This window comes from Tachyglossus aculeatus, chromosome 8, assembly GCF_015852505.1.
Source record: "Tachyglossus aculeatus isolate mTacAcu1 chromosome 8, mTacAcu1.pri, whole genome shotgun sequence".
Classification (NCBI taxonomy): Eukaryota; Metazoa; Chordata; class Mammalia; order Monotremata; family Tachyglossidae; genus Tachyglossus; species Tachyglossus aculeatus.
This window is the reverse complement of record NC_052073.1, coordinates 50,233-76,472: the sequence shown is the minus strand read 5'-3', so window position 1 is coordinate 76,472 and position 26,240 is coordinate 50,233. Positions and strand designations below refer to the sequence as shown.

Below are 26,240 nucleotides of genomic sequence, written 5' to 3'. Positions count from 1 at the left end.
ATCCCACCAGTCGGCCCACTCATGCATGGCCTGACCATCCTCAGTGCCCCACAAAATGGGGCCCCTGCCCCCACTTCAGCAGGTGCCAACGCCAAAGCCAGCCAGGTCCTTCCTCCCCAAAGGGCATTCTGCTGATGCCAGCTGAACGAGTGAGGGTCCCCCAGCCCCCTTCAAGCAGCCCATGTTCACAGTTCTCCCTTGGCTCTGAGGGTTGCTTCTGGGATAACTGCCCCATTCAGTTAGCGCTCATTACTCAGGACTGAGTCCCTAGACCCCACCCCCCTGTACTCAAACCAGCCTGTTACAGCCTCACTTGTTTTGATTTATGGCTACTTTGCAGTGGAGAAATCACTTGTTAGGACATGTATTTTTAGATTCCCATTTAGATCTCATTTTTGTCAGTGGGTTCACAGGATGTTGATGTTCGAAAAATCAAAACAAACACCAGGGCGAGCATCACTAAATAACCCAAGAGATAACTTTCTGGCTCTCTTCTTGCTGTGATTTAAAGGTGTGAATGCTGTTCAAGGCTTAGAACCACAGAAACCCTGAAGGCGTGTGATGCTCGGGCAGGGTCACCCTGCCATTGTGCCCAGTAGAACTTTCAACTGACAGATGGACAGGTTGGGATACCAGACTCAGGGAGAAAGCATGTGTTCATCCCTGAAGACTAGCCTGGTTTCCTCAGAGACACACCAGGCAGACAACCGGGTGTGCTAGGAAGTGACCTTGTGTCCTCAGTTCCAACCTGGGGCACAGAGAGTGGGGGGAGCAGGGTTCCCAAACAGCAGCCAGAGAATGATCCGAAATGGAGCAGGGCAGCATTTTGAAAATGCTTTGCTAGACTCTTCCACTGGAAAGCAGCACTTTCCAATTTAGATTTGGCATCTGCTAGGTGAGAATGTTAATTTCAAGCATGGAGTAGGAATTTGTAAAAGGAACAGCTGCCATCAAATTTGTCATTAATGATTCAGTGACAAACAGACCATTGCAAGACGGTCATAAATCAACAAACGGGTGCAGTCACTCACAGGACAAGTAATAAGCACAGAGGAATTTCTCCTTCACTCTATTAAAGAGTAAAATGAGAGCAACACTGTTCATTAAATGCCTTTTTCAGGGGAGGAGAGGGTGGTGGGTGGGAGAAGGGGAGCTGGAGAGGTGGTGGGAGAGACTGGTGAGAGATGGGAGGGTGGCAGGAAAAGGGAGGTCAGAGGAGGGAGGGAGGAGAAGGGGAGCAGAAGAGGTGGCAGTGACAAGAGGGACTCGTGATAGGTGTGGGGGAGGGAGACGGGAGTTGGAAAAATACAGGAGAATGCGGGAACTGGGAAAGGGGAGTCGAGGGAAGAGGGGTCTGTGGCAGGCAGGAGGCAGGCGGGAGGCCAGTAGAGGAAGGCAGGAGGAGAGAGGCCAGTTAAGGGAGGTTGAGGAGAGCAGGGGTGCGGAGGTGAAGCATCTCTGAACTCTGTAAGAGAGCCCGGGATCATGGGGAAGGTGAAACCAGCAAGCAGAGGAGAGCATCCTGCCCCACAGCTCTCCAGAACCTGGAACCAGGGGACAATGCTCACTGGCTGGCAGGTACCGGGCGGGAGGATAAGCCCGTCGGGAACTCTCGAACATGGTACTCTTATTCTTGTAGGCATGGCAACTCTTGTATACAGGGCTCCTGGAGTCAGGATAGAACCTGGGCCCCCCTAATATAGCAAGTGATCCTGAAAGGGGAAACTGGGTGGTGGCAGCAGATAGAGAAACTTGGGCCTGGCAGGGACTGTGAAGTCTCTGCTGAGAGAATGGAGAGCCAGGAATCTCCCAGAAATCTCCAGAGAAAACTGTGCCATTTCCCTTATCCACATATTCCAGAACCCCCTCACTTAAAGCCACAGAGGTCTTCCTCATGTCCATCCTAAATCCCTCTTAACTGCTACCTAATACTCTCGGCCTGAGGCCTGTGCTTAATTCATTCCCTCAGTGACTCTCTGAAAGGCTCCCCGCTGTTGTCCATGTCTTTTCCTGGCTAAACAACTGCAAAGGAGAGGCGTTGCCCCACCCCCATGCCACTGGGACTCCCATCAGCCCCTACTCCAGCCCTGTGAGCCTCCATAAGCAGCAGTGGGAGGTCTCCTTATTTTCACAATGAGTAGATCGCCACCGCGGCTGTGCCTTCTGGGACTGACTGAGTCATAAGGAGCCCAAAACCAAACAGCGTCTTCCCTGTTTAGCACCCTCCTCATTTTCTATATGCTTTGACTGCCACCAAATCCTTTCCCCACTTGCTCTTAGACTGTGAATTGTTTGGGGGCCAGGGACTGGGTCTCCATTCCTTCTGTCGGTTCTTCGCCAGCACTTAGTACAGTGATTTAATAATAGTAATAATGATGGCATTTGTTAAGTGCTTACTATGTGCAAAGCACTGTTCTAGGTGCAGAGGAGGTTACAAGGTGATCAGGTTGTCCCACTGGGGGCTCACAGTCTTGATCCCCATTTTACAGATGAGGTAACTGAGGCACAGAGAGGTTAAGTTACTTGCCCAAAGTCACACAGCTGACAATTGACGGAGCTGGGATTTGAACTCATGACCTCTGACTCCAAAGCCCGTGCTCTTTCCACTGAGCCATGCTGCTTCTCATAGCAAGCTCTTAATACATATGATTAACTCCTTCCCCTCCTTTTCCTCCCCAACCCATCCTCCTTCTCCACCCGCTCTTTGTCATTCATTAATTCAATCATATTTATTGAGCGCTTACTGTTTGCAGAGCACTGTACTAAGCTCTTGGGAAGTACAAGTCGGCAACACATAGATACGGTCCCTACCCAACAATGGGCTCACAGTCTAGAAGGGGGAGATAGACAACAAAACAAAACATGTAGACAGGTGTCAAAAGCATCAGAACAAATAGAATTATAGCTATATGCACATCATTAACAAAATAGTAGAATAGTAAATATGTACAAGTAAAATAAATAGAGTAATAAATTTGTACAAATGTACTGTCCTCTTTCTCCTATCCCTTTTGTCCTAGAGTTCATCCTCCTCCTCTTCCCAGTCCTGTATAACCACAACTACTCACATAGTCGTCGGTGGCATCTTTGACAGCTGTGATAGCCAACACCAGCACGAGCGGCACAATCGTGGTGAACCATGGCAAGGAGGAGATTTCTGGAATCAGCTACAGGAGACATTTAGAAATGGTTTGAATGTGGACATGCCAGATAAAACCCTTTTCAGGAGGCCAATTCTGTCACAGTTTTCTGAGAACACAATTGGACAATCTTATAATTTCAGGCAGATACCAAGAAGTGGAAATGAGGGCAAATATGGATTTTTGAACACTTTGATCCCATGTTGCCCTTCCAGGGGCAGAGGACTAGATCGCGGTGCAGTCTGCCATGAGGCACATTAGGCCTGGAAGAGTTCCACAGCACTTGGCCCTGTTTTACAGTTTGTGAAGCAGAGCCCCTGGGAGGCCTCGTGGGGTGTCTTGGGAAAGGAGGGAGGTGGCACAGGAAGGGACAGGTTGTGAAAACTGGAGGGACCAGATGCCCTATGGGATCAGAGGGTTTGCCAGGCAGTCCAGGGGTCTTGGACAGCCCACTGTCATGGCTGGAGGTGTCTCCAGGGCAAGACCCCAGGCCCAAATGCCAGTCCTGACCAGACCAGCAAGACCCAGGCTCAGCAATGGACACGCGCATTACTTCTGACAGGAGTGAGCCCTCCTACAGGCCTGGGGAAACACTCCCCAGGGGAGTGCCGATGGCCTGGTGGGTGTTCCTTAGCTACTGGGGTAAGGCCTTGCCTGAGCAATTCCCCCTCACTGCCGTGCCCATGAGCTACAGCCTCAAACTCGTGACTGAAATGCTGTAGATTTCGGGACCCTTGATGAAGTGGGTTTTCCATCATTTTCTGGATACATCTTTTTTCCCCACTGATTTTCTGCTTTAACACTGGACTATTGAATCCATTTTCATTTCAGAGACAGGACTGGGTAGGATCCACTGCTTATGGAAAACAAGTAATCAATAGTACCTATTGAGTGCCTCCTCGGGGCAGAGCACCCCACAGTGCCCTGGAGAGAGTCCAGTGGTGTTAGTAGCCATGATCTTAACACTATCATGGTCAATGACCCAAGTCCACAATCTTCTCGCACTTTGTTCAGTGTTTTAGCTTGTCTACCTGTGATGGAATAACTTCGGACACTTATAGCCTCAATGTTTGGCCGGACACCCAGTGAATGGTGCCAGACTTTGTCCTGATCAGTCCAATTTCTTTTTGCTGTGATCTTTGCCTACTGTGAAATCAGCCTGTTGCTCAGACGGGGACAGTTCTGGGTGGAGGTTTTATGGGAATCCCCCAACCTGGTGGAGCTCGACTCAAGGGCTGCACTGGTTTGAGAGCTTCCTCCTGCTCTGAATGATGAGAATGATGCTCTAGTGTCTTCCTGGCACCCAGAGGAAGAACTGAAGCTGCCCCACGACCATGCTGTTGGGGTCTTCCAAGTGACCTTTGGGCAATGCAGCTCATCAGGTTTCCAAAGAGAAAGGCATTTTAGTCATCCTGTGGTGGAGAAAGGAAAGGAAGCTCCTTACCTGTAAAATCAGCAGGAAAAGGAAATAGGCATTTGCCACCCGCTGGAACTGTTCAAATAAATTAACAGGCAAGAAGGTCAGGATGTTGTACTTGGAGGTCTGGATGCGATTGTTCTGGAAAAGAGAAGCATCGTAATGCCGTTAAGCCTTGTCAATACTGGTTGGCAGGGACTGGCCTTGTTGGCCCAGAGAAATAGCCAGTCAACATGCACCCTGGGATGCAGTCCCCAACTTCTGCCCACGCTGTGAAGCCTGTGGCCTGATGTGTGACCTTGAGCCAGTCACTGAACTTCCCTGGGCCTCTGTTTCCACCTCAGAAAAATGGGGATCAGATCCCTGCTCTCCCTCAGACTGGGAACCCTGAGAGGGCTGGGAACAGTGACAATTCTGATTATCCTGTAACAACCCCAGTTCTTAGCATAGTAATAATAATAATAATGATGGCATTTATTAAGTGCTTACTATGTGCAAAGCACTGTTCTAAGTACTGGGGAGGTTACAAGGTGAACAGGTTGTCCCACGGGGGGGCTCACAGTCTTAATCCCCATTTTACAGATGAGGTAACAAGTACAGAGAAGTTAAGTGACTTGCCCAAAGTCACACAGCTCACAATTGGCAGAGCTGGGATTTGAACCCATGACCTCTGACTCCAAAGCCCGTGCTCTTTCCATTGAGCCACACTGCTTCTCTAACAGTAGTTGGTGCCGAGTATGCACTTGGCAAATCACTTTCCTCACCTCGCCCCAGTTCTTTCTGTGAGACCACCCACCCTGGACCTTAGCATGGACATGGCTGGCTTTCCAAGGGTTGCCCCAACCACTCCAAGGGTGACAGATGGGAAAATCCCCAGTCTGCCTCTCCGGAGTGACCAAGCCTCCGTCGTCTCTTTAGGCCATAGTTTAAACGGTGATGGTTTAAAGTGGCATCCGGGCCCATCTAAACAGCCCTGGGGCAGCTGCGGCTATGTGGACTCAGCTCTGGTGGTGATGGAAGTGTTGGAAGCGGGGCCCGTGGGGGTATGATTTGGGGCCACGGGTAGGGGCCCACAGATAGAGGCCAGGGGCAGAGATAGCCAGGAATGTTAAGTGACATATTTACACATTCTGATTCAGTTTTCTTGCTTTGTTTTCTTGTAATGTTATTTGTTAAGCACTTCCTATGTGCCAGATACTGTTCTAAGCACTGGGGTAGATACAAGGTAATCCAGTTGGACACAGTCCCTGTCCCACATGGGGCTTACAGTCTTAATCCCCATTTTACAGATGAGGGAACTGAGGCACAAGCAGTTAAGTGACTGGCTGAAGCTCATATAGCAGACAAGTGACAGAGTCAGGATTATAACCCAGGTCCTTCTGACTCACAGACCCATGCTTTAACCACTAGGCCATGCTGCTTTGTTTTGGATCCCTCACTCACCCTGCACCCACGATAGAGCTGCAATTCCATTTTGGCCCCTCCCCCCACCTGCCTGGTCAGTCCAGCAGGAAGCATTTGGCAGTTGGGATGGGGCAGAAGGGACTTCAGGTCTCATAGGGAGGCAGAGACATGGCTCTGTGGACTGTTACTCAACAATGAAGATTTCAAACATGCTCATTTTGTGCCTGTTACCTCCCCGAAAAGAAGAAACTCAGAAACTCCTTTGCAGAGATTCCTTGCAAATTTAAAAGCTCACATACTGAAAGCAATGTTTCAAAAATAAACAAATCTAAACTCTAGTGGCTTAAAGCATAGCATAATTACAAGACTTTACCATGGTGACTGAGAATGGAACTCAAACAGGACACAAACAGAGCTGCAAAAGGACACCCTTGGGTGGAATTAGCCCATTAACAACTGCCCTCATTTGATAAGTTGGAAGGTCATTTTCTTCCAGTTTACACAAAAGGCAGCAACCCACGAGACTCAGATATAAGCCTTGTCATTTCTGGGCCTGATCCCGGTCCATCCAGCACAGTCTCTTTCCTAACTCTGCTTGCCAGCTTGTAAGACCCTAATCAACGACCCACTGGCTCATCCCCATGATCCAGGCAGCCCAAGGCTCTGTCTCTGAGAGCAGTTCCAGGACAATGGAAGAACTGTGTATTGCTTGCATTTCTGGACACCCCACTCATTTAGAGCAATGGATTGTCCCTACTTCTCCCCTCTCTGTCACTGACTTTCTCCCCAGTGATCTAGCGTAGACCATTCAACAGCCCTGACTCTTCCATCTCAGCCCTAACTCTCCCTCAGTGGCCCAGCATGAATGCTTCAACATTCCTGGTTCTCCCCTGTTCATCCCTGACTCTCCCTGAAGTGATCCAAAACAGACCATCCAACACCTCTGACTCTCCCCTCTCCATCCTTGACTCTTCCACAGTGACCCAGCATGGACAATCCAACAACCCCCCGACTTTTCCCTGTCCATTCCTGATCCTCCCTGCACTGACCCAGCATGAACCATCCAAAACTTCTGACTCTCCCCTCTCCCTCACTGACTCCCCTAGGGACCCAGCACAGACCATCCACCACCCCATACTCTCCCCCCTCCATCCTTGATTCTTCCCCCCATTACTCAGCACGAACCATCTTAAGCCATTCATCCCCAGTAAATCCACCTTTATTTTGGCCTTGGAAGGCAGTGGGCAGTAGTTAGTCCTCAGAGAAAACAGGGCTTGTAAGGAATCCCGATGGCCATCTAACTCACCCTGAGCCTGAGACATTTTGCCTTAGCCAGTGAGACCCAGGCTCCTTCAGTGTTGATGCCGGCTGGGTGGGCAGGTTCACTGGCCCAGGAGAGACCAGTGGGCCCAGAAGGCAGGTGGCAACTCCCTGCCTACGGTTTCACCTTGTCCAAGAGCCTCCCCTTCCTCCTCACACTGTCCAAACACATCCCGGGCCTGTTGAGTGAGTTCATGGAGGTCAGTTGTTAGGCACCTGGATGAATCATCAGTCCATCAGAGGTATTGAATCAATCCAGTTGGCATAAAAAGTTTGATTGTAAGGCAGGGGCAGGGACTGGGTGTACCACCTCCATTCTACTGTTCTCTCCTGAGTGCATAGATTTTTTTGTTTTTCTTTCTGTGATATTTGTTAAGCACTTACTTTTTGCCAGGCAATGTACTAACCACTGGGCTAAATACAGGCTAATCAGGTTGGACCCAGTCTACGTCCCACATGGAGCTCACAGTCTTAACCCTCATTTTACAGATGAGGTAACTGAGGCACAGAGAAGTTAAGTGACTTACCCAAGGTCACACAGCAGACAAGTGGTATAGCCGGGATTAGAACCCAGGTCCTTCTGACTCCCAGGCCCAAGTTCTATCCACTAGGTCATACTACTTCTCCTGAAGTGCATAGAACATTGATCTGCATGCAGTAATTGCTCATTAATGATTAAATGATCGACTGATTATAAATCTTGATCTGGGATGTTATGCAAGTCAGACACAAAATGGTATTCAAATGCGAAAGACTAGTGCGATCATTGTCCAACTAAAGCTGAAATGTTAAAGCATCCCTCAAAATGGAGTTCCCTGAAATGAATTAAATGTGGACCTGCGGCATGGTTCATGCCTGGATATCATGAACCCAGATGGTGACGCCCTGCACCAACTGAGGTAATGTTTTCAATGAATCAATCAGTGTTCTATTGTATTCTCCCAAGCACTTAGCACAGTGCTCTGCATATAGTAAGCACTCAATAAATACCACTGATGATTGATTGAATGGTACTTTGTGCCAAATCAATCAATCATTCAATGGTATTTATTGAGCATTTCCTATGTGCAGAGCACTATACTGAGCCCTTGGTAGAGTATAATACAACAGACTAAGCAGACGCATTCCCTGCCCATAACCAGCTTACAGTGCCAAAACACTGAATTCAGTGCTTTGGAGAGGCCAAAAGAGTTATCAGACAGACATGGTTGTTGTCTGGACAGACACGGGACTGCCTGGGTAACTCTACCCATTACTTCCTGTTACTCCTCTGGCTGGGAGTCTCCAGAAGAGGGAAGGGAAATGACATCCTTCCCTGCTGGACATCCCCTGGTCTAGGGCAGGCAGTGTGGCATATGGGCAGTCCCCTCCCTATTCACCTCACCCCTCCACCTCCTCCACTTCCTCCTTCTGCCCAGAGAGAGCTTTGGCACATGACTAGACTGTATAGGAAGTACTCAGGGCTAAAAGCTCCATTCTTCTTGAGCAGGAAGAGTTGTTCTTCTAACTCTTTACACTCCATTTCCAATGATGAGGCCTGTGGTTGCAGCCTGAAATTTCCAGCAACCACAAAGGGGAAATCTGGAGGAAAGAGTAGGCATTGAGACATGCTGTCTCAGTCCCTCTCTCCAAAGGCAAGCACTGGTCACGGCTCTTGTCTCCAACCCTGGACTCCTCTTGGGATCAGGGGAGGAATTTAGAAAGAGAGTTGAAGTAGGGCCTCTGATCACCTTCGTGGTTCCTTTTCAGAGTATTTGCCCTGAGACAATATCTGCTGTGTGCCATCCTGGGGCATCGACCCATCTTGCCTCACCTCACCATGGCAGAAAGACTCAAGCAGTAGTGGTGGCGGCAGTGGCAATGGAAGCAACAGCTGTGGCAGTAGTAGCAGTGGCTCCAACCAGCCAGAGACAGCATGGCCTAGTGGAAAAGGCTCAGGACTGGGGGTCTGAGGGCCTCAGTCCTAATCTCATGATCTTGGGCAAGTCACTTAACAACTCTGAGCCTCTAGACTGTAAGCTCATTCTCTAGACTATAAGCTCACTTCACGCAGGGAATGTATTTGTTATATTGTTTTATTGGACCCTCCCAAGCACTTAGTATAGTGCTCTGCACACAGTAAGTGCTCAGTAAATTCGATTGACTGATTGATTGGTGGCAGTAGCAGTGGTGGTAGCAGTAGCAGTGGCGGCAGCAGTTGCAGTGGAGCACCTGGTTCCTCTCCACAATGTAGGACACTGTGATGACCCTTACTAAGCGCTTAATACAGTGTTCTGCACACAGTAAGCACTCAATAAATACAGTTGGTTGAATGAATGAATGACCCTGGTGACTGCTGCAGCTACTGCTCCCGCTGTGACCGCTGGACTCTGAGCTGTGAGAAGCCCAAAACTCTGCTCCTTCTGTTAACAGACCCTGGTGCTTGTTTGTTTTTTACTTTGTGCATTTGTCCTCACCTTTTATTGTTTAGAGTTTTTATTGTTTCATCTTTCCTTATGTGTCTATTGCTAGTCCCTCTCCCCACTCTTTAACTGTGAGCCCCTTGAGGGCCAGGAACCATGTTCAATTCCTACTCCTCACCTCCAGGGATTGCCCATCCACCTCTGAATCAAACAGAAACCCCTTAGCATTGGCTTTAAAGCACTCAAGCACCATGCCTCCTCCTATCTTATCCCCTGATTCCCTCCTACAACCCAGCCTGAACTTCTCATGCCTCTTACACCAACCTACTCACTGTAACTACATCTCATCAATATCGTCACTGACCCCCTTGCCCACATCCTGCCTCTGGCCTGAAACTCCCTTCCCTTTCATATTTGACAGACCATCACTCTCCTCACTTTCAACGCCTTGCTAAAATCACATCTCTTCCAGGAAGCCTTCTCTGACTAATCCCTCATTCACCCTATTCCCTCTCCCTTCTGTGTCACCCTTGCATTTAGATCTGTGCTCTTTAATAGTAATGATTATGGTATTTGTTAAGTGCTTACTATGTGCAAGGCACTGTAATAAGCCCTGGGGTGTATATAAGGAACTTGGGTTGGACACAGCCCCTGTCCCACATGGGGCTCACAGTCTCATGATGATGTAACTGAGGTAACTGAGGTCCAGAAAAGGGAAGCAACTTGTGCAAGGTCATACCGCAGACAAGTGGCAGAGACGGGGTTAGAACCCAGGTCCTTCTGACACCCAGGTCATGCTCAATCCACTATGTCATGCTGCTCCTTGACAGTCACCCTACCCTCAGCCCCACAGCATTTATGTACATGGTAATTTATTTTATATCTATCTCCCACCTCTAGGCTGTAAGCTCCTTGTGGGCAGGGAATGTGTCTACCAACTCTGTTATGTTGTACTTTCCTAAGTACTTAGTACCATGCTCTGCACACAGGAAGTGCTCAAGCAATATGATTAATTGATTGATTAGTTCAGTGCTCTGCCCACAGTAGGTGTTTAATAAATACTATTACTACTACTAAGAGGCTCTAAGGGGCTGCAGAAGTCCAGGAAATGGTGGGTGCCAGGTCCATGGGTGGGGCCAGCTGAAGAATGGTGCAATTTAAGGAAGTTAGGCTGAAAAAAGAAACTGTGTTCCTTGCTTTTGCAACATTGGACCAAAGAAACGGTGGATTGGACATGCTGAGGTCTGTTTAGCAGATGTCTAAAGAGGTTTCTGAATCCTATACATCAGTGATTGAAGAATTTTCAACCTGGACAGCTTGGAAAAATATTCCTAAACCCTGACAGCATAAATAGCCGGAAGCATTTCCGCAGAGCGTGTGAAAGCTGTCCACTCCAGGGTTACCATGGTGCCCGCCCAAACAGGAGAGGAAGCACTAGCCCGAGTCACATGCCAGTCAAGTCCTGACCCTTTCTCTGACCCCCCTTAACAGCTGACCTTCTGGTCACCCCCTGACTGCTCAGTTGGGCTCAGCATTCTCACTTTTGTTTGCCAATGCTGACGACGGTCAGCCTCACGACCACAAAGCCACCCTGCTAAAAATAAAAGGAGAGAACAGAAACCCAAAATAGCCATCGGACTTGAGCCTGGGGTGAGTCACTACATTTTGACATCCTTATGTCCAATGATAAAATGACTTCAGTTTTTGCATTTCTGACATTTTCTCGATGGGAAATTCTCTGAAGGCCTCCACAAATATTAATAACTCCATTTCTTTTAATAATAATAATAATAATAATGGTATTTGTTAAGCACTTACTATGTGCCAAGCACTGTTCTAAGCACTGGGGTAGATACAAGGTAATCAGGTTGTCCCACTTGGGGCTCACAGTCTTAATATCCATTTTACAGATGAGGTAACTGAGGCACAGAGAAGTAAAGTGACTTGCCCAAAGGCACACAGCTGACAAGTGGCGGAGCCGGGATTGGAACCCTGACCCCTGACTCCCAAGCCTGGACTCTTTCCACTACGCCACGCTGCTTCTTAGGGAATTAACCTCAGTATCCAAGTGACTACACAACATTTCTAGAATCCACTTCTTCCTCTCCATTCAAATGGCTCACCAACTTGTCCAGGCACAATTACTGCATCAGCATCCTCCTTGCTGACCTCCCTGCCTCCAGCCTTTCCCCTCTGCAGTCCAAGTTAAGTGACTTGGCTAAGGTCACATAGCAGCCAAGTGGCAGAGCCAGGATTTGAACCCAGGTGCTTCTGACTCCCAGGCCTATGCTCTGTCCACTAAGTCACACTGATTCTCACTCCACTCTGCTACTTGGATCAGTTTTCTAAACCATCGACTACACACATCTCCCCACTTCTCAGAAACCACCAAAAATTGCCCATTCCTCTCTGTCTCAAGCTGTGTGCCTCTCAGGTTTAAGGCACTCTGCCAGCACTCTCCTCATCCAGCTTACTCACTCTCTGGTCCCACAATGCCCCAGCTCACACTCTTCAGTCCTTTGAAGCTAACCTACCCCTGTCCCTTGTTTTCATTGCTCCTGCTGCTGACCTCCCACTCCCGCACTTTCTCCCTGCCTGAAATTTTCTCCCCCTTCAAATCCACTGAGCCACAGCTCTTACCATCCTCAAAGCCCTCAGGGAAGCACACCTCCTCTTGTCATTCTTCCCTGTTTAATTTCTAATCTCCCCAGTTTCTATCTCCTCCACAACCACTTCTATGCCACCTAAACATCTGTGAACTCACAACCTCCCATAGCACTCTATTGTTTAAGTAATAACGCCTCTTTCCTTTCTTCCTCCTACTTGTCATTCATTTTAGCATCTGCTTCCCCTGAAAGATTGCAAATTTCCTGAGGGCACAGATCATGTCTCCAACCTAGTTTGGAATAGTGTTCTGCACGTATTAGACACTCAGTAAATCCTGAAGATGGCTTGGCCGAGCAGATGTAAATGCAGTGCAGCGGGCAGGAAAATCCTTATTTGTGGGAACAGCAATGGCAGCAATAGCTGAGGCAGCAGCATATGGAGCAGCAGCAGGGACAGAGGTACCGGGGCATACAGCAGCAGCAGCATTGGCACTGCCCTCCGGATCAGCACCCTCCCACCCCATCTGCAGAGATGACCTTGAAAGTCATAGATCATTGAGGCTCATTTCTGCTCTTGGCAAATCAGTCTGATTCATACCTGGGTTCAGCGTTAGTGGCCCCTGGACAGAGGAAGCTGTCTGGGGAAGGCCACTTGAAGGTTTCTAAAAGGGGGAATGCTGTCTTGTTCAGTGTGGCTCAGTGGAAAGAGCACGGGCTTTGGAGTAAGAGGTCATGGATTAAAATCCCATCTCTGCCAACTGTCAGCTGTGTGACTTTGAGGAAGTCACTTATGTTCTCTGTGCCTCAGTTACCTCATCTGTCAAATAGGGATTAAGACTGTGAGCCCCCCGTGGGACAACCTGATCACCTTGTAACCTCCCCAGTACTTAGAACAGTGCTTTGCACGTAGTAAGCGCTTAACAAATGCCATCATTATTATTATTATAATCATCATCATCATCATCATTAGGCTGGAGGTCTCAGAAGCCAGCAGCAAGCGTTCAGACAGGTGAATCAGGGAACGCGAACCCCGACATCCAACTGTCCCAGTGCAGAAGAAATGGCAAAAATAAGGCAGGCCTGTTCCACACAAGTGTGGGAAGGTAACGGGGAGTGAGTCCCACTTTGACCATCTGTGATGGACATGGCTCTGCAGAAACTACAGAGTCATGGGGTGACCCGTCAAAGCATTGGTCCAGCAGACGGAAGCTGCAGCAGCCCAAAATGTCACCAGAACTCTTAGTATTTAATTTAGTATCATTAAGCTGGAAGCAGGGCTCTATACCAAGTGTTTGAGAGGGTGGTAGATGTGATCCCTGCCCTGGAGGGATCAAGGCCTCAATTCTAGGGACAGAAAAACCAGACCAAACGCCGAGTCCTACCCTAAGCTTGGGGCCCTATCTGCGGTTCTGGTGGGTGAATCTTAGAAAAGACAGATCAGAGCTGGAGAAAGGACAGAAAAGGGAAATGCAGATCATCAGAGAATGGAAAAGTTTCCCTGGAAGGTGCCTTCATGAGGCCCAGGCTGAACAGGGGCAGGATGGAAGTTTACAAAACCACGAGGGTGTGGACAGAGAAAGCACGGAGTTGATGTTCACCAAATCCCACACACCAAGATGAGGGGATTGAAAGAGGTGGATTAAAAACAAACGAAAGGAAAATTTTCTTCAGCGTCGGAGAAGACATATGGAATTCATTGCTCAGAACATTATGAGGTAGAAAACATCAACAGGTTCAAGAAGGGGTTGAATAAATTCATTTTTAAGAAGTCTGAACTTCTCAAAACACTGGAAATACTCTGGGATGTGGAGGAAAATGTTGGGAATATTGGATGGTCTGTCCCTAACCATGAGGTCGGAGGTCCAGACCCTTCTGGAGACCGAATACTGAATAGGTGGAGGGTTACTTGGATGCAGTAAGGCTTTGCTTCTTCTCCTTTGGGTGCCCTCAAATGAACTGCTACAATACAATGATTGTTAGAACACTGAGTGCAGGAATTGGGCCCACTAATTCTACTATGCTCTCCCAAGTGCTCAGTGGCGGGCTCTGTCCACAGTAGGCACTCAATAAGTGCTTTTAATTAATTAATTGAATATCTAGTATGCCATCATTAAGTCAGATCATACTCCATACAGCTTGCCATTGTCCCCAACAGTGGCCCCAGGGCTCGTGGTAGAACCATGAACTGGTTGTTCTTTGGGTCATCCATTCTCATGGTTAAGTATAGACTGATAAATCTATCCATCAGTTGAATTTCCTAAGCACCTACTGTGTGCAAAGTGCTGACCTAAATACTTAGGATAATTCCATGAAATTGGCATACATGATCCCTGCCCTCAAGGAGCTTGCAGCTTGGCTTGGATATGGACACTAAAATTAGTTACAGATAGGAGGAAGCCATACAGAATACAAATCAGGACATCAGAGCTTCCTGAAGGTGTAAATCCATCCAGCCCCCCTTGACTTGTTCTTGTACATGGGCAGACATTTCTGAGAACCAACCAGCTTCCCTGTAGAATTCTTGTAGCTGGGAGAAGGAAAAGGAAAGGAGGGAGGAAGGGAAGAGGGAAGGAGAGAAGGGAGGCAGAGTCTTTGCTGGTTTCAAGCTGTGCTGGGAAGAGGGCTTGCTGTTCAGGGGCTGAGCAGGCTGCACGGCTGCTTTCTACAGCCTGCTGGAGCAGTAGAGCATCAGCTTTGGGAGAAACAGGGGCTGGGAGACCAGGATACAGAGCCCACCAGTCCCTGGAGGTTCTCATTTCTTACTCTGGGTTCCAATTGGCAGCTTCAATTTCATTCCCTTGATCAATCAATCAATTAATCAGTCAATGGTATTTACTGATACTGTAAGCTCATTATGGGCAGGGAACATGTCTACCAACACTGTTATAATGTACTCTCCCAAGCTCTTACTACAATGCTCTGCACACAGTAAGCAATCAATAATTTGGTATTTATTGATTGCTTGATTGATAGAGCACTTTCTGCATGCAAAACATTATACTGAGTGCTCAGGAAAGCACAATATAACAGTCATTAGAAACATTCCCTGATCATAAGGCACTTACAGTCTAGAGGGGAGACAGGCAATAATATAAATAAATAAATAAATAAATAACAGATATAGATATCAGTGCTGTGGGTCTGAGGGTGCGGTGAATAAAGAGTGAAAAACCAAGTGCAAATCCCTTGAGGTTCACTAGAGCTGGTTTCTCTCTGCTCTTGGAAGTGATGGATTTCTGTTCTCCCCTGGTTCCATCCCACTGTGTGACAGCCTAGCACTCGTGTCCTTGCAACCACTGTGTGAAGAGTCATGTGTGCACACAAACTTTGACTTAAGCAGTCAACTCATCTACAGACCCACTTTCTTTCTTCCTCCTATGTGCAATTCATTCTGTCTCCCTTACAAGATTGCAAGCTCCTCGAAGGCAGGGAACATGTCTCTTCAATCTATTGAATTCTCCCAAGTGCTCAGTAGAGCTCTGCATACAATATGCTCGCAGTAGAAACTATTGCTTGATTGGTTAATTGATTGGCAGATCCAGGAGCTGACTGGTGGCCCTGAAAGGGGTTCAGCGAAGATCAGGGGAAGAGGAATTCTGATGGCACTCACTCTAATCAGTGAATTAGATTGAGATGGATCAAGGGATTTGTCCTGCAGAATCTTCCCCCAAGCCAGTGTCACCAGGGACAGAACCAGTTTTGATTTACTTAATGAGGTATTTGAAGTAATGAGGAATGAACTTTAGATCTTGTCTCTCAGGAATCCCTGTTTAGAATTTTTCAGTTGAAAGGATGAATTTTAAGTAGAGCAAAACAGTTCTCATCTGTGGCAAGCCCTGCACAGTAAAAACCTGGATTTTCCAGCTCAGGCAAACCAGAAAACTGAAAATTCCCCCAGATGGAAAGATTTATGTTGCAGCACAGGTGGAAGGTTTATTGGCTCCTGTCTGCTTTTCCTTTCTGAGGCTCCTGATGTCACATTTCATTAGATTACAAGCTATGGGCGGCCACTACTGTGACTTTATTTTTGTAGAACATTTGCAGATGCCCAGTCCAGCGCTCTGTAGACAGTAGGGGCTCAATACAATTCTCTGTACAAAGGACTCATCCAGTACAGCATTCTGGACACAGAAGGTACCCAGTACAGCACACTGCATACAGCAGACCCCTGATATAGAGTTCTGAACCCAGTCGTTACCCAGTCTGGTGTTCTGCACACCATAAGTACACAGTTCAGTGCTTTTCACACAGCAGATGCCCAGCCAAGTGCTGTGCACGCAGTGGATGCCGAGTAGAGCACTGTGAACACAAGTGAAATAACCCCTGCTTCTGTCATAGTACCATCTAATAATAATAATAATAAAATTATTATGGTACTTGTTAAGCACTTACTATACATCAAGCACTGTTCTAAGTGCTGGGGTGGATACAAGTTAAATAGGTTGAACACAGTCCCTGTCTCACACACTCTTAATCCCCATTTTACAGATGAGTTAATTGAGGCACAGAGAAATAAATGACTTGCCCAAGGTCACACAGCAGACAAATGGGGCAGAATTAGAACCCAGGTCCTTCTAACTCCCAGGCCCGGGAAGTATGACCAGTGAGGGCGACACACACATGGATGACCATTACTTACGGCATATTGAAACTTCTCATTGTATTCTCGGTCATTGGCCTTCACTCTGCGCTCCGCCTCTGCAGAAGGAAAGAGGCAAATGACAGATGAAACGAGGCATCAGAACAATAAACCAGGAAACAAACACCATATCAGTTCCATAGTAGCAATCAAGGTTGAAGGAGGTTTATTTTCCTTCTTCAACATCCCCTGGAGGCTCGCTTGCTGTTTTTCAGCCTGAAGTTTGGAACACACTAACTGCTCCCCTGTTGGAAAGTCCCAAATTGGAAACTGTAAATTTCTCATGTTTCTGAGGCCCAATGGATTGACCTTGACTCCACTAGGGCCTTGCTCTGAGCAGAGATGGTTCTGCAGGCTGGACCCCGGGGAGTTCCCGAGCAGGGTGTCCAGCCAGTCCAGGCAGTGGGATCGAGTGGAAAAGCCAGAGCTTGAGCTGGGAGTCAGGAAAATTGCTTTCTAAACCCAGTGCTTCCATGGCCCTGCTGTGTGACCTTAGGCCTGCCACCTAACCTCTCCGGGCTTCAGGTCCTCATCTGTAAAATGGGGATGAGAATCGCTGCCTCTCCCTACCTCACTAGGAGGTTGTGAGGGCTTAAAAATGAGAATGCATAGAATTAAGGCGACCCAGCCTGTCTGACTTGGAGCTGCGGAAGTGGGTGGCAGTGGCAGTGCCAATGGATGCAGCAGAAGCCTGGAACAGCACGGCAGAGCCATAGCACATATTTTTCCCACATTCCCTGCTGGAGATGATTGGGCAAGCAGCATGGCCTAGTGGAAAGAGCACAGGCCTAGGAGTCAGAGAACCTGAGTTCTAATCACCTGCTGTATGACCCTGGGCAACTCACTTAACTTCTCTGTGCCTCAATTTCTTCATTTGAAAAATGGGGATTCAATACCTGTTCTCTCTATGACTCCTTGTGGGCAGGGAATGTGTCTGTCAACTCTATTACATTGTACTCTCCCAAGCACGTAATACAGTGCTTTGCGTTGTTGGGTAGGGACTGTCTCTATATGTTGCCAAATTGCACTTTCCAAGTGCTTAGTACAGTGCTCTGCATATAATATGCACTCAATAAATATGATTGAATGAATGAATGCACACAATAAACAGTCAACAAATACGACAGATTGATTGATTTGGACTGTGAGCTTGGTGTGGGATCGGGACTGTGTCTGACCTGATTATCTTGAATCTATCCCAGTGCATAGTACAAGTGCTTGATACATAGTAAGCATTTAACAAATACCATTTTTTTAAATTGGCATGGACACCAGTACCAGTTAATACATGACTCCCTGCAGCTCTGGGTGTCTTTCAGAGGATTTAGAATAATTCTTCTTTTGATCACTCACCCCTCCCCCCAAACCCAACACTAAGCAGTTAGAGAGATTGAGGGCAGGTAGGTGCTGGGTTTGGGGCTTCCCAGAGCAGGCAGAAGGTCAGTCCACAGATAGGTCCAGTGGGACCTACCCCACCATCCCTATTGGGGGCTCCTGGTGGGAGCTCCTTGTGACCATGGAATGTGTCTGTTATATTGTTATATTGTACTCTCCCAAATGCTTAGTAGAGTGCTCTACACACAGTAAGTGCTCAATAAATATGATTGACTGGGAAATATTTGCTCCAGTCAATTGTTAGAACTGACCGAGCACCTACTGAACACAGAGCCATGTCTTAAGCATTTAGGACAGTACATACATTGAGCAGTCATTTTCCCTGCCCTCAGTGAGCTAACAATCTAGCAGAGGAGACAGACACTTAAGTAAATTTCAGGTAGGGGTGGAATAATGATAATAATAATAATGACTATGATGATGGTATTTGTTAAGCACTTACTATGTGCCAAGCACTGTTCTAAGTGCTGGGGTAGATACAAGGTAATCAGGTTATCCCTATTTTACAGATGAGGTAACTGAGGCACAGAGAAGTTAAGTGGCTTGCCCAAAGTCACATAGCTGATAAGTGGTGGAGCCAGGATTAGAATCCACGATCTCTAACTCCCAAACCTTTACTATTTCCACTAAGCCATGCTGCTTCTCAAGAAATAGAGTGCATGGACAAGGTCTGGACATAGGTACTACTGGGGATTGTGAGTACTTTAGTGATTCGGTGATGCAATAGTGCTATTTCTGTGCTGTGTTGGGAGACATAAGACGGGGAGACGAGAAGTGAATAGAGGAAGGTCTCCTGAAAAAGATGTGATTTCAGAAGGACATGGAAGATAGGGAGAGCTTTGTCTATCTAATATGAAGCAGGAGGGTTTCCAGGTGGGAGGGAGAGAGAGCACAGGCAAGAGGTTGGCAGTGGGAGTGGTGAGAATTAGACACATTGAATAGATTAGTTGGGGAGGAATGAATGACGTGAGCTGGGTTGTAGTGGGAGGAGAGAGTGGATACATAGAAGGGAGAGGTAACTGAGTATATTAAAGCCAGTGGTCAGGAATATGTTTAAGACAGAAAGGAATGAGCAACTGTTGGAAGTTTTTGAGGAAGGGGAAGATGTGTTTAGGACAATGTTTCAGAATGATCTGAACAGCAGACTGAAGCTTGGGGTTTAGCAAGGAGGCTGAAACAATAGTCAAGCCAGGATATGACAAGTGCTTGGATCAGTGTAGTAGCTATTCAGGTGGAAAAAAAGGGCAGATTCCATAACTGACAGGACATAGTGACAATAGAAATATGGTGTTTGGAAGAGGGAGGAGTCAAGGATAAAGTCAAAGCCACAGGCTTGAAAGACAGGTAGGGTGATGGTGTTGTCAAGTGAGTTGGTAAGGGAACCTGGATTCTGTAAGGTAATATCAGGCCAGATAAATCTACTGGAGTTCTCTGGAAGAATCCTTTATTGAGTGGAAAGATTAAACCCACTGAACATAATTCATAATTTGGAAGATTTTTTCAGGGCATCGCACCAAGGGATGAGGAAGAAGAGAGTTTGCAGGATAGGAGAGAATGTCCTGTCCTGGATAGAAAGCTGTCCCCCCATCCTCTCCCACCACTGGGGGACAATATGCCAACTGTGGGACCATGTCTCCCTCCAGTGGGAAGGACAACATGGAATTCTCCAGTGGGGGTAAAATAGGAGAGCATCCCAGTGTGTTACATCCCCTCCCCCTGCTGGCAAATACACTAAGAGACAGGACAAGGAGGTGGTGGGGAGTAGGAGGAAGAAATAGGAGGAGGAGTCACAGGGAAGAAGATTAGGGAAGGAGGGAGGAGAAGGAGGAGAGGGTCTGGAGCTCCCAACTCAAAGAATGAACTCTGTAGAACATTCCCAGCAGCATTTCACTTTACTCGCAGTCATCAAAGGGTATCTCGACATTTCTTCATCGCAGAGCTCCTGGTGCCCTTAGTCCGCTCCCCTTCCGGGCAGACCCAACCCCTCTCTTGTTCTTGGTCTCGTGGGGCCTCTCCCAAGAACACAACAATCTAGCTCCCAGGCACCTCCAGTCCCAAAGGGTAATCCTGGTTATCTAAATTGTTGTTTGATTAATTTGCTCTTGACCAGTTAATTCAGCACCAAAGTTCCCGGTGTCATTCTCCACAGTGGCAGGCAGCTCAGTCAGATCAGGACAGAGATGGTCTGAGAAGAATAGTCAGGGGCCTGCTGGGGGGCTCCGCCCCTCCGAGAACACAGCACCCCTGCAAAGACTGGAACTTGTCTTGCCTCTCCCCACTGCAGTCTGTACTTCACTTTTCTACAAAAACATTCAGGACATGTCACCCCACTCCTCAAAAAACGCCAGTGGTTCCCTATACAACTCCGCATCAAAAAAAAAATCCTCACCATTGGTTTTAAAACACTCCATCCCCTTTTCCATTCTTACCTCACCTCACTACTCTCCTTCTACAACTCAACAAGCACACTTCGCTCCTCTAATGCTAACCTTCTCACTGTGCCTCCATTTCACCTATCTCACTGCTCACCCCTCACCTACATCCTGTCTCTGGCCTGGAACACCCTCACTCCTCAAATCTGATAGACAATTACCCTTCCCCCTTCAAAGCCTTATTAAAGGCACTTCTCCTCCAAGAGGCCTTCCTTGAGGAAGTCCACCTTTCCTCTTCTCCCACTCCCTTCAGCATTACCCTGACTTGCTCCCTTTATTCTTCCCCCCTCCCCACCCTAAAGCACTAAGTACATATCTGTAATGTATTTATTTATATTAATGTCTGTCTCTCTATCTCTAATATGTAAGCTCGTTGTGGGCAAAGAATGTGTCTGTTTATTGTTGTATTGTACTCTCCCAAGTGCTTAGTACAATGCTCTGCACACAGTAAGCACTCAGTAAATATGATAGAATGAATAAGTGAATGAATGAATGAACTTCCCAGTCCTTCAGCCCTCCGGGATTTTCAGAAAGGTGGTCTTACTTCCCAGGATGTAATTTGGTGAGCTGCCTTCTGGACCTATCCCTGAAGTCACCTCTAGAGCAATGGGAGATGCCTGAGCAACAATTGACTGAACTGACAGCTTCCTCAATTGGGCTACGTTTTTCTCCAAAGAGTCAGCTTAGCTGGGAGCCATCTTTCTCCCCTCAAGACCAAACCTCTATCAGCACCCCATCCCCTACGTAGACCACTCTTCTCCTAAGACCTTCCTCACTCTCCCAACATCCCCCCACCGCCTCCCCACACCAATTCATGAAAGCATTTGTTCCCCATCCAGGTGCACACCTGCACCCCACCCACACCCTCACCCCTTCTCAGAAAGTTGGTTTCCCTGCTTTTGAGAGGGAGAGCCATTTCTGCTTCCAGTGCAAGGTTTCTCTCTCTTCATGCTCTCCCTCTCTCTGTCATAATAATAATAATAATAATAATAATGATAACAACAATAATAATTATTATTGTATTACTTGTTAAGCACTTACTGTGTGCTAAACACTATTCTAAACTCTGGGGTAGATACAAGTTAATTGTGTTGGACATAGTCCTTGTCCCACATGAGGCTCACAGTCTTAATTCCCATTATACAGATGAGGTAACTGAGGCCCAGAGAAGTGAGTGACTTGCCCAAGGTCACAAAGCAAACAAGTGGCAAAGCCAATATTAGAACCTAGATCCTTCTGACTTCCAGGCCTGTGCTCTATCCACTAAATTATGCTCCTCCTCTCCTCCCCTAACAAGCATGAAGAGATCTTCCCCACTCCCATAACTGAATTAAAAATTTGGCTGAGAACTGGATTTAGAGGGCTTTGAACTAGGCTGACAGTCTCTCCCCTCCACTTCTTCTCCTCCGCCCCCACCCTCCCCATCTACCCCACTCATACTTCACCTCCTCCCAATCATTCAAGCAGTCAGTGGTGTTTATTGAGCATTTACTATTTGCAGAGTACCATACTAAGCACCTGGAAGAGTACAAGACAATAGAGTTGATGGACATGATGCTTATCCACAAGGAACTGACAGTCTCCAGGTCCCAGACTTTAGCTGGCCCTGCCCTTGTCCTGACCAGAGCATGCCCAGGGCAGTTTAGTGTGTTGTCTTTCCAAGGCTCCTGGGTTCCCCCGGGGGCAGATCCAGGTGGGGGGACAGATTTGGGACCTCTGACTCCATGGTTCTTTTCTCGGGCATCTGGGGCCGGGAAAGAGAAGGTGGGGGTCAAAGAAGGACAGTCTGAAATGACAAATGGCAAGGAGCAGATACAAGGTAATTAAGAGACTGCTCTCTGAAACCTAGCACAACAAATCCAGTGGGGAGATGAAGAATCAGCAAGCTTGGCTTTGGAGGTGAGTCTGCAGTCCAGTACAACTGAACTGGGCAGGAGTCGAAGCATTAATCATTTTATTATCTATTACTGGCTGGGTCAGTCCTGACATCAGATTGTAATTCATTTATAGATTTTTAATAGATTGTATTTCTCTTCTCTGGCAAGAAAACACATGGTCTTTAAAAGCTCTCCCAGTGCCCACCGCCAGCTCAAGTTTTGAGTGATGCCAATCAAATGAGCGCTTGAGTCCGACCTGGGACCCTCTCAGGCAGCATATTCTGGACCCATTCTGGAATGAGGTAAGTGAGGAGAAGGAACAGTGATGTCCCAAACGGAAAGCAGTGCTCTCACACACCCACACTCCCATTTGTCCAACTGGAACTAAAATGCAGAGCACAACCAAAGCAGGCTCACCTTGGGGAATCAGGGTACAGACAGTCTGGATACATTCAGGGACAAAGCCACAAGGAAGTGTGGCTTAGTGGAGAGAGCGTGGGCCTGGGAGTCAGAAGGACTTGCGTTCTAATTCTGGCTACACCATTATCTGCTCTGTGACCTTGGGCCAGTCACTTCACTTCTCTGTGACTTAGTTACCTCATCTGTAAAATGGGGATTAAAACTGTGAGCCCCATGTGGGACATGGACTGTGCCCAACCTAATTAGCTTGTATCTATCCCAGTGTTTAGTACAGTCCATGGCAAAAAGTAAGTGTTTAACAAGTGCTATTTTTTTTTAAAAAATAATCTCACGTCAAACTAGAAGCAGTGGTCTTAGTCTCCTCCCAGTCTCTATGTTGTTCCAGAGCTACTCCCTGGCGCAGTTTATCTAGAGAGTTACCCTTCATTTTTTAAGATGAAGCGCCCAATGGTGAAATTCACCTGAAGGTGGGTGTGGGACTGAGAATGCTGATGTGGGACCCAGAGTTCCAACTGCAATGGACACATGCGTGTGCATGCTCATGAACACACACACACACACACACACACACACACCACACCACACCACACCACACCACACACACACTCACTCACACAGACACACACATACTCCCTTGTTGTGTTGTCAGTACTGTTTTCACTTTTGCCTTACTGTTTCTCAATCCTTTCAAAGGTTCCACTTGAACAGAGCTGCTCCTCTCTGGATCGCAGTGCACTGGGGTGGTCTGTCTCTGGAAACTGACTCCCAGTTTCCTGACTTCCATGAAGCAGCATTGCTTGAGGATATGTTCTACTTTGTGCAAACTGTGTACGGCAGTTCCTGAACCCCAGTCTCGAAGACTTTTGATGTTCAGAACCTATTGAGCTGGAGGAGTTTCCCAGTGGATTGAAAGTGCATTCTGACTCCAGCTTGTGGATCTCTCCCTTCATCTTCAAGCATGGTGGCATGGGAGAGATGGTGGGTACTGGACCCACCACACAGCCCCGCTTCACCCTGACAGTCAAGGGGAAAGGATTAGTCAGAGCATCAACAGTGCTGACTCAACTGACCTTCCCACTGGTGAATAGCTGGGGGAATCTGCATAAATTTCTCAGGGCAGCTGGATTTGTTTCCAGAGCTCTAGTCTATTGTAGAGGTCAAATGTTTCTGTAGGGTGAATGAACACAGCATAGAGGTCTTGGTGTTGCTCTCTACACTTGTCATGAATCCAACACACTGCACAGATCATATCTGCTGTGCTCTGTTTTGGTCTGAAGCCACATTGTGATTCGGTAGCACACAGTTGACTATGTTCTTTATTTTATGTTGGCAAAGGTTATGTTGTGGTGCAAAGAAGAAAATCAAAGCTTAGACAGAAAATAATATCTCATCAAGGAACAACAGGTGCTAGCAAGTGATGCTGGCAGTCATCACCCCCAAAGATGGCCGACGCTCATACCATCCTCAAAGATGGTTGATGCCTGTTGCCCGTGAGCTGGCCAGGTACAGACCAGTATCGTAGTACTGAGGGATGTCAGACTGTCTGGTTGAGGGTCAGTTCAAGAAGATGGGAGCAAGTACCCAAGCTTCAGAAGAGGCCTCCCCTGTTCTGAGAGACATCACGTGTATCAGTTTGGGGAGCAGGTGGTCCTCAGTCTCCCTCACCCCATATCTGCCCTGAGGCCTGAGTGATCTCATGGCCCCCAAGCAAAGATAAAACATTAGCACAAATGCCCCAGTGAAGACAGAGAGAAATGAAGTAAAAGGAAAAAAGGAAAACCTCTATGAGGACCTGGATAGGCTTGCTATATTGACTCCGAAAGTTGACTAGCTCACAGTCTCGGGAGATTTCAACACAGGGATGGGCAGGAGTTGACGAGGCATGGAAAAAAGCAACCAGAACCCACTTGATGGGAAAGCTAAAGCACTTATGTCCTTAACTGTAATTTATTTATTTTGATGTATTTCTCCCTCTCTAGACTATAAGCTCATTGTCAGCAGGGAATGTGTCTGTTTTATTCTTATATTATACTCTCCCAAGCACTTTATACAGTGCTCTGCACAACAGTATGTGCTCAATAAATACGATTGACTGACTGACTAAAGAGCAACAGGCTTCTCCTGGCCTGTGAACATGCCAAACATCAGGTAGTAATGATTGGTACCATCCTCTGCCTCCCAGAGAAGAGAAAGGCATCACGGATGTGCCCAAGGTCCAAGCAGGGGCTCCTCCTAGACCATATCATTGTCCGGCAGTGAGATTTGAAAGGTGCCTGGGTCACAGCAGCTCCCAAATCACACTAGTAGGTGCTACTTAACATCATCCTAGACCTGTAATAATAAGAACCAGAATGGTGGAAGACCTGCAGAGCCTCAGATCAGGGTAAAAATGCCATTGCACCTAATGGTTCTATAAAAACAAACCATATGCAGGGAACTGTAGTGGAGCTCAAGGCTCAAGCCCCATGGAGGAGGGGCTGGACATGATCCCCTGCACACTGCTCCCAGCTCATGACCCCATGCACTTAGCCTTCCACCTCACAACCCCCTGAATCGGCTTCCAATTCACAACTTCCTGCAGTTAGCTTCCAGCTCATGACCCCCTGAACTTGGCTACCAGCTCTTGAACCCTTGCAGATGGGACTGTGCACAACTGTCTTGCTGATCACCTCCTATGAACACCACAATCACCCCTCAGCAGAAAAAAATACTTGTCTTTTTGACATTTTCAAATTTCATGTAGCTTCAAGCATTCGAAAGCATCAGCTGAGTGGATTACTTACCCAACAATTTCTTTTCTGCACAGAGCATCCTAGCATCAGCTCATATTTCTCTGGGCCCCAGAAGATTTCCTATACAAAAGGAAAAGTGCATGAGGGATCTGGGACTGGAAAAGATCAAGTCACTTGGGGCCATTCGGAGCCATCCATCAGAAGCCTTTATTGAGTAGCCACTGTGTGAGAGCACTGTAGTGAGTGCTGCAGACAGGGAATGCCATGGCACTGAGCTGCCCTCCTCATAGCCTGCTCACTCTGACTTCAGGGGTCTCGCCAGGCAGTTCTAGGAAAGAGTCACAGGGCATCTTTTGAAGCTGCTTTGCCTCTTATCGTAATAATGTCAGTTGTGTTATTTGTTCAGCACTTTCTATTAGCCAATCACTGAACTACTAAGAGCTGAGGTAGATACAA

General features: G+C 47.4%; 1 protein-coding gene across 1 annotated transcript in view; it reads right to left on the bottom strand.

Annotated features, from left to right (window-relative positions):
- The window catches only part of ATP8B4 (ATPase phospholipid transporting 8B4 (putative)), a 78,276-nt gene extending 52,376 nt beyond the window's left edge, over positions 1–25,900 (bottom strand). Inside the window, exons 1-4 of the mRNA XM_038750365.1 lie at positions 25,836–25,900; positions 16,929–16,987; positions 4,585–4,698; positions 3,069–3,167 (exon numbers count right to left, since the gene is read on the bottom strand). Of these exons, the coding sequence (XP_038606293.1) occupies positions 3,069–3,167; positions 4,585–4,698; positions 16,929–16,987; positions 25,836–25,863 (300 nt within the window). The 5' untranslated portion in view covers positions 25,864–25,900. The remainder of the gene's footprint in view (positions 1–3,068; positions 3,168–4,584; positions 4,699–16,928; positions 16,988–25,835) is intronic.
- Positions 25,901–26,240: the final 340 nt, after the last annotated feature.